General features: G+C 41.7%; 1 protein-coding gene across 8 annotated transcripts in view; it reads left to right on the top strand.

Moving 5' to 3' along the window:
- The window catches only part of pias1b (protein inhibitor of activated STAT, 1b), a 142469-nt gene extending 133990 nt beyond the window's left edge, over nucleotides 1-8479 (top strand). For all 8 annotated transcript variants that reach the window (XM_078427119.1, XM_078427125.1, XM_078427122.1 and 5 more), the window contains 3 exons: nucleotides 1181-1320; nucleotides 3158-3195; nucleotides 5520-8479. In XM_078427119.1, coding sequence (XP_078283245.1) covers nucleotides 1181-1320; nucleotides 3158-3195; nucleotides 5520-5825 — 484 coding nt within the window. In that variant the 3' untranslated portion in view covers nucleotides 5826-8479. The remainder of the gene's footprint in view (nucleotides 1-1180; nucleotides 1321-3157; nucleotides 3196-5519) is intronic.
- The last annotated feature ends 225 nt before the right edge of the window (nucleotides 8480-8704 follow it).

An 8704-nucleotide genomic window follows, 5' to 3' on the forward strand; every position in this document is an offset into this window, starting at 1 on the left:
ATGAACTGGTGAGTAAATTTGCTGACGACATCAAAATTGGAGGAGTTGCAGACAGTGAGGAAGGCTGTCAGAAGATACAGTGGGATTAGATCAGCTGCAGAAGTGGACAGAGAAACAGTAAATGGAGTTTAACCCAAACAAGGGAAAGATGTACTTTGGGAGGTTGAATGTAAGGGGAAAGTGCACAGTCAATGGCAAGATCCTTAACAGCATTGATGTGCAGAGGGATCTTGGAGTTCCAAGTTCATAACTCACAGCACAAGCAGATAGGGTGAGATAGAAGGCAAATGGTATGCTTACCTTCATTGCTAGGGGCATTGCATCATAATTTCCTTACTCTTATATTCAGTCTATAGGACTTTGGTTAGGCTGTGTTTGGAGTATTGCATGCAGTTCTGGTAGCCCATTAGATGTGGAGGTTTGGAGAGGCTACAGAGGTGGGTTACCAGAATGCAGCCTGGATTAGAAGGTTTAAATCTACAGACTTGATTGTTTTCTCTGGAGATTGAGGGTAGACGATAGAACTATATAAAATTATGAGAGGCCAGAACCTTTTTCAATAGACAATAAACAATAGGTGCAGGAGGAGGCCATTTGGCCCTTCGAGCCAGCACCGCCATTCAATGTGATCATGGCTGATCATTCTCAATCAGTACCCCGTTCCTGCCTTCTCCCCATACCCCCTGACTCCGCTATCCTTAAGAGCTCTATCTAGCTCTCTCTTGAATGCATTCAGAGAATTGGCCTCCACTGCCTTCTGAGGCAGAGAATTCCACAGATTCACAACTCTCTGACTGAAAAAGTCAATCCCCATTATAGAAATGTCCAACACTGGAGGATATAGCTATACGGTGAGAGGGGGGAAGTTTAATGGAGATGTGCAGAGCAAGGTTTTTTTTACAGAGTGGGGGCCTGGAAGGCATTGCCAGGGGTGGTGGTGGAGGCAGAAATTATAGTGGTGTTTAAGAGGCTTTTAGATAGGCACATTGAAGTGCAGGGAATAGAGGGATTTGGATCATGTACAGGCAGATGAGATCAGTTTTACATGGAATCATATTCGGCACAAACATTGTGGGCCCGTTCCTGCACTGTTCAATGTTTGTTCTATCACCTATTTCATCAGACTTGTTTCTGGTCTTTTGTATAAATTGTCCTTAATTTTCGGTTTTCTTTCGTGTAGGGTTTTAAATCTGCACCATCAGACGTCACCAGTCACGAGAACTCCCAGCATGCCTACTCTGGACACAAACTTTATTTCTGCTCCTTTTCAAGATTACCGTCATTCTTACCATTTACCAACGCTGCCATATGAATTGCAAGGTAAGCTGCTTGTGATTGTCGTTGAACAAATTAAGACCATTTAACGAAAAATCAATAGTGGAACGAATGTCTGCTCAGAACGTGCTCCATTTTATTGACGTCTCTGTGCAACTTAAATTTATGGGGGGGTTTTTCATTGAAGCCAACCAAGGAGCAAAATCATTTTTGATTGAATGTTGGTGTGATTCTTTGAAATATTTTGTTTGAAGTCATAAAATGTAGGTGTGCGATGTTCCATTTGGTTCTCATTTCTCCTTCCCCTAAAGCCATTAACGTTTTGGCTCACTTAAGTACTTCTCAGTGGCTGCCTTACCTCACTCTTAGTGCATCATTAGGTGTTGGCAGACTATTTGACTTCTTCATAAGCTTGGCATAATGATTGGTCATATCGACCCATAAGATTCATCTATGACTATGGCCTGCACCCCAAAAATGCCCCACTCCCTTTCCCAGATGCTGTATTGTTAACCAACACCATATTTAGTTTAATTTAGAGATACAGCACAGAAGTGGGCCCTTCAATCCACCGAGTCCGCACCAACCAGTGATCCCTGACACCAACGCCATCCTACAATTATACCAAGCCAATTAGCCTACAAACCTGTACGTCTCTGGAGTGTGGGAGGAAACTGGAGCTTCCTGGAGAAAACCCAGGCAGGTCATGGGGAGAACGTACAAACTCTACAGATAAGCACCCATAGTCAGGATCGAACCCGGGTCTCTGACGCTGTAAGGTAGCAGCACTACCGCTGTGCAGCCCATGCCAACAATATATTGTGTATAGTATTGCTGATACCTAGAACAGGACAACACAAGAGCAGTCGGTTCAGCCCAGTAATGTCTGCTGAACATGATGCATCTCTTATCTACCTACACATAACCCATATCCCTCTATTCCCTGCATATCCATAGTCCCATCCAAATGTTTCTAAAATGCCAAAAGAACGTGTGCCTCAACCACCACCCCTAGCAGTGCATTCCAGATACTCAACACCTTCTGTGTAAAGAAAAAACTTGCCCCAAACATCATCTTTAAACTTAGCTCCTCTCACTTTAAAGCTATGCCCTCCAGAGTCTTTTTAACCCATCCTGGGAAAAAGGTTCTGATTGTCTACCCTATCTATGCCTCTCATAATTGTATATACCTCTTATCAGGTCTCCCTGCAACCTCTGGTATACCAGAGAAAACAATCCACATCTATGCAACCTCTCCCTGTAGTTAATACCCCATAATCCAGATCTCATTATGGCAAACATCCAAAGCCTTTGCATCCTTCCTGTAATGGGGCAACCAGGACCTCACGCAATACTCCAAGTGTGGCCGAACCAAAGTCCTATCAATCTGCATCAGGTTACGGAAATGCCAAACCATGCCATTTTCAAACTACTTAGCTTTTTTCCTTTTTCAATATATTTTTGTTCGCTCACTTCAATTGAAATTGTTAACCTGCTCCAAAATTTTGTTGCCAAACACCATCTCATAATCCCTTATCCCTAACCAGCCTGAAGAAGGGTCTCGACCCGAAACATCACCCATTCCTTCTCTCCGGAGATGCTGCCTGACCCGCTGAGTTACTCCTGCTTTTTGTGTCTATCTTCGGTTTAAACCAGCAGTTCCTTCCTACTCGTAATCCTAGTGGCAAGAGCACAGTAAACATGTGGCTCAGTGTTTTATAGATTGCTCTCTTGCAATTGGACCTAAACAGTGTAGTTACTTGATCATGTTCTCTGATTAGTGGTGATGGCGTTTGAATACCAATGAAACCTGGTGTCCACATTTAATCGAGTTTGTGCACATCTGACATGCTTTTTCTAATATTTTCCTTTCTTTGAACAGGTTTAGATCTATTTCCCTTCCTGCAAGGGGACAATCAGGTATGTAACATGTCAAAAGCATTTTTGCCATTGAAACCTCATTTTAATCATAAATGTATCAATGATTTCTGAGAGGCTTCAGCAGATTTTGAGTTGTTTGTTTATTTTAGATATTTTATTAATTAGATATTTTATAAGGATACCTCAGTGTAAATCTATGCACTTCCATATGCAGCCCAACATTTCAAAACAAGAGTTAGATTCAAATAATATTGTACTGTGTTTGAAGTAAGTAGAAACAAACGTACAAACTTTGTACAGACAGCACCCATAGTCAGGATCGAATCAGGGACTCTGGCGCTGTTAGGCTGCAACTTCACTGCTGTGCCACTGTGACGGGGCTTGGGAATTACTTTTGGCATATGGTTGTTGAGTAATGGCAGTGCATTTTGTAGATGGTACACATTGCAGTCATGATACATGGTAGTGGAAGGAATAATTATTTAGGGTAACGCATGGGATGCCGGTCATACAGGCTCTGTTGTGAATGATATGGAGCTTCTTATTGTGGCACTGCATTGATCTGTGTAAGTATCGAGTATTCCATGTTCCTAACTTCCCACATTTGATGGTAGAAAGGCCTTGAAGTGTCAGGAATCTGGTTACTGGATACCCAACTGCCAACCTGCACTTGTAGTCACAGTATGAAGCTATCGAACCCTAGGTTATAGGTAATGATAATGTCATAGAACATTGAGGTTAGATGACAGTCTTTGGAGATGGTTATTTCTGGCTCTTTTACATCACAGTTGTTATTTGTCTGTTCTCAGCACATGCCTACATATTGCCTGGGGTCATGTGTGCAGGCATGGATGTTTTTTTTTAGTTTAGTTCATTGTCACGTGTACTGAAGTACAGTGAAAAACTTTTTTGTTGTGTGTTATCCAGTCAGTGCAAAGACAATCAAGATGTCCACAGTGTACTGCCACAGGATAAAGAGAATAATGTTTAGTGCAAGATAAAGTCCAGTAAAGTCCAATTAAAGATAGTCCGAGGGTCTCCAATGAGGTAGATGGTATGTCAGGACCGCTGTCTAGTTGTTTATGGGATGGTTCAGTTGCCTGATAACACCTGGGACAAACTCCCCCTGCATCTGGAGGTGTGCGTTTTCACACTTCTGTACCTCCTGCATGATGGGGGAGGGGAGAAGAGGGAATGACCAGGGCTTCATTGCTGAGGATTTGTGTACAGAATCTAATGTGGTCTCATCACCAATTTTGAATTGATATATGGAGGGTTTATTGATTAGGGGCTGATGATAGCGCAGCGGTAGAGTTGCTGCTTTACAGCGAATGCAGCGCCGGAGACTCAGGTTCGATCCTGACTATGGGTGCTGCACTGTAAGGAGTTTGTACGTTCTCCCCGTGACCTGCGTGGGTTTTCTCCGAGATCTTCGGTTTCCTCCCACATTCCAAAAGACGTACAGGTATGTAGGTTAATTGGCTGGGTAAAATGTTTTTTAAAAATTGTCCATAGTGGGTGTAGGATAGTGTTAATGTACGGGGATCGCTGGGCGGCACGGACTTGGAGGGCCGAAAAGGCCTGTTTCCGGCTGTATATATATGATATGATATGATGGTCAGGCTTGTGAAGCATCTCTGAGAAAATCCTTCAGCAATCTCCAAGGCTGTGATGGTTGGTCTCCAGTGACCATTACCATCTTCCTTTTCTTTCCCCTTCTAAATCAGATGCCCTTCTAAATCTCACTGTGGGTCACTCAGGTGAGTGACCACTGTCCTAAATCTGGCTGGCATGGACACTCAATCGAAACGGGATCTCTCTTGGTATCTGTGGCTCAGTACATAGTGTACTGAGAGAACTCGTTACAGACTAGTGCATGGAGCCTAAGGCAAACCAATGCTGATTCACAGTAATGATGTCCAAATATTGAATTCAGGGTTCAGCCTACATCACTAAAAGCCACCTCCAGCGATATTAAGAAAATGATGATAGCCGACGTCACTTATCCTTAGAGGTCCTTAGAGGTCAATGAGGTTTGAAGGACACTTGTAAATCCACAGTGAAATAATTGTGAACAGTTGCAGAGCAAAATTGAAAGCCAATCTGCAACAGATGCAAGTTTCATTTTAAGTTAAATAGTTGGTTCATTAATCTTTTGGATGCATTAAAGATATTTAATCAGCTTCATTTAACAAAGCTGCATTTTTATGCAGATGTCAAAAATTATGTCAATATTTTGAATAATTTTGCATGTTAATTAATTGGGGCTAGTCAGATGACCGAGTAAATTAATCAACCGAGTGTTTCACTTTAAATTGACGTTAATGTTGCACCCTTTGTGTTCTTGCCTCCCTCCGCTGCAGCATTACAGCACCTCCCTCCTTGCCGCTGCAGCCGCAGCAGCGAGCGCCTCAGAGGATCAGGACCTCATTCACTCCTCGCTCAACCGATTCTTTCCGTACAGCTCTTCACAAATGTTCCTGGAACAACCAAACTCGGTGCCTGCCAACACGCTGGCAGTGACCAACGGCAGCAGCAGCGGGAGCAACAGCAGCCTCGTCTCCTCCAGCAGCTTGCGGGAGAATCTCGGACATCCCGGGGCCACCCGGAGCAGCGTGGAAAGTGCCACCATTTTTGGCACCATACCAGACGTTATTTCATTGGACTGACATTTGAAATAATGGCTACCTTTTTTTGTGGTGGGGCTGGGAGAGGGAGATAAAGAAGGAAAAAGTCTGGTTTGTTTCACCTTTTAAAATAAATTTAGAAGTGTAGAGACCGTTTTTTAAATAAACAAAAAAACTTTTTTAAAAAGACACCATGTACAGAGAACAAAATACTATATTTTCAGTTAACTTTTGTATATAAATTCAAGACTGTCTGTCTTTTAAGGTTATTTCAGTTTACTTTGTGAAAGCAGAGTTTTTACGATGTATTTGTCTGTTTCGTGATATTACTTTTTGTATTGTTCGATGGCATTACTTCCACAGTTGACATTATTTGACTTAGAAATTTTTCATTGTACTTCACTGTAGAATATTTCTTTTGGAAAGAACTGAAATGTCAATGGTTGACAACAATACTTTCCCTTTTTGTGCAAATAATTTTATTATTCTTTAAGTTATGTAAAGTATCTTGACCGTTCCTCATATCATTCCCTCTGCGTTTGCAGGAAGTAGCTTTGGGGAATGCTCAGTACCGTACAGTTTTTCACAAAAAAAAGGCCATTTCTGGTAAACTTTTGGGGAGGATGATGGTAAAGTTTGTGGACGACCCCTTCACAAATTCCACATCGTCCGTTTTATAAAGTAGCATTTTTCAAGCATTAAGGAATTGTAATAAGGGAGAAAATCTATCCTTTTGTTGAACCTCTTATTTTTCTGTTTCCCTGAAAAGCTCTAACTGTAGAATGCATCCAGTTTGTATACCTGTTATTTTTCTTTTTTTTTAAAAAAAAACCTCATTTCATACATGTGCACTGTTTGCTCACTGGGCATCATCATTATTACAGCCAGCTTGCTAAGAAAATGCCAGATTGGGTGTGGAATTTATTCCTGTATTTCAAATGCCCTGTTTGGCAAAGCACCAGCTTCCACTGCATGCTCCCAGTTGAAATGGGAATGCCAGAATTTGGGTACCTTTGGTGTACTGATACATCACCCCAACTAACCACACTGCCACTCATGCGGCCCTCAGCTTTGTTTTCATTCACGTTTCTTTAGTCTTTTGCTTGTTCAGTACATTATGATCTTTGCCAAGCGTGGAAGCAACCAACCAAATTGCTTTTTTTCCCAATCAATGAATGGTTCACATTCTCCGTTTGGAGTGTGACTGTGTCTCAGATCCTTGAATCAAACAGAATTCTCAAACAAATAGTTGGTGTGTGCACAGTTTGGTGTACTCAAGAAAGTAATTATCTTTCTCTCTCTCCAGCCTTCACCTGTTTTGCTGTTATATGTTGGTCCACAAGTTCAATTCCAAGTGCTCTGGGAGGTTTTATGCAGTTGTTCCACTAGTTTGAAAGTAATGTTTGAAAGATGGTGAAGACTACCCACTGCTAATTTGAGCCATGAACTTCGAAAATATCGCATTCTGAGTTTCCTGTCTGCCTTATCAACTGATCTCAACCTGGTGTTGTGGGCAGTTATAATTGGACAGAACATCTCATGAAGTGAAGGGGACACTATTGTTGGTGTCGCTCATCCTGATGAAAGACCATTGACCTGTATGTTAAGTGTACAAGTCAGAATTACATCTTAGTTCCGCTCACCCCTATATCCTACAACCTGCAACCTCCTCAAAAGAAGACCTAGTAAAGACTGGTGGCCACTGGAAGGTGATGAGCTTTGTGCAATCATATAACAGCAAGTGGAAGAGCAAGGATGGCAAAGAACGAGCTATAACCAAAAGGAGCAAACCTTGGGTAATGAAAGAGTTCTAGAAAACTCCACAGAAGACAGAGCGGCATCAATTGGCCTATCTCAGCTGTTTTATTTGCAAAATCTTCAGATTATAAGATTGCAAATCTTCAGGTTTTCAGCATCTGCTCGCTTGTCCTCGACTACTTGTTTTAAAACTCATTGAAAATGATAGTGGGGGGGGGGAGGAATTGACTGGTTTATTGGAAGTAGGTCACTAAATGGTGTAATTTGGCCAGAGGCTCACATGCTGTTTAGCCGCTGGGGAGATGTTTCATGCTTTCATCGGGATTTTGTCCACCGTATTTTTAATGTTTTGTGAACTCCGTTTTCAAATAGGATTGAATTGAGACGATGTTTAGTTCATTGGAAATCAATACTTGGATTTGAGTGGTGCTCGTGTCAATGGCAGAGTTCTCTATGCCTGAACACAGCTGGATCTTTCAGACTATTGGCTGCATTTTGACAAATGAAGAGAATTTTAAAGAGTAAGCCAGCTTGTACACATTGCCCACCTACTCTTTGGTATAGTAGGTTGTTCTAGAATTTGCAGTATTGAGAGTCTATTTCATTTGCACCGTGTCATTGTAAACCAGATTCTCCAAGCATGGAAACTCCCCTCTTCTGCGAATTTGTAAATTCTGTTCATCATTTCTTTGAGGGTGTCAAAGATAATTCTGATACTTTTACTGCCTTAAATCTTTCACAGTGCTGGCTTCTGCGACCGCATGCCAAACCAGAGAAATGGCTTTTAAAAAAAATAATTGAGTATAGTAGACCAGTGTCAGTTTGTATAAAGTACCACGTGAAAATATTTATTTCATGCATTGGAAAAGAATTGTTTACTTAATGAATGTTACCTGTTAATGTAGAGATCTTTTAGATGTAATAAAGCAGCAGAAAGTTCCCAGTAATGGAGTTGGCTCGTTTCCTTTTCATCCTCCTTGTTTTGCTCCATCAAAAAAATCTTGAACCAGTTATTAATTCCTGGAATCCTATGCCGAGGGCGAAGACCACTGGGAGAAAAGAGGTGATTTAAGGTTATCTTATCCTTTGCTATCAGGCCATAAGCATTTACGAACCAACCTAGTAATGTCACTGGTAGTGTTGATAGGCCCCAGCTAACCGGC

The sequence above is a fragment of the Rhinoraja longicauda genome, chromosome 33, assembly GCF_053455715.1.
Source record: "Rhinoraja longicauda isolate Sanriku21f chromosome 33, sRhiLon1.1, whole genome shotgun sequence".
In the NCBI taxonomy this organism is placed as follows: Eukaryota; Metazoa; Chordata; class Chondrichthyes; order Rajiformes; family Arhynchobatidae; genus Rhinoraja; species Rhinoraja longicauda.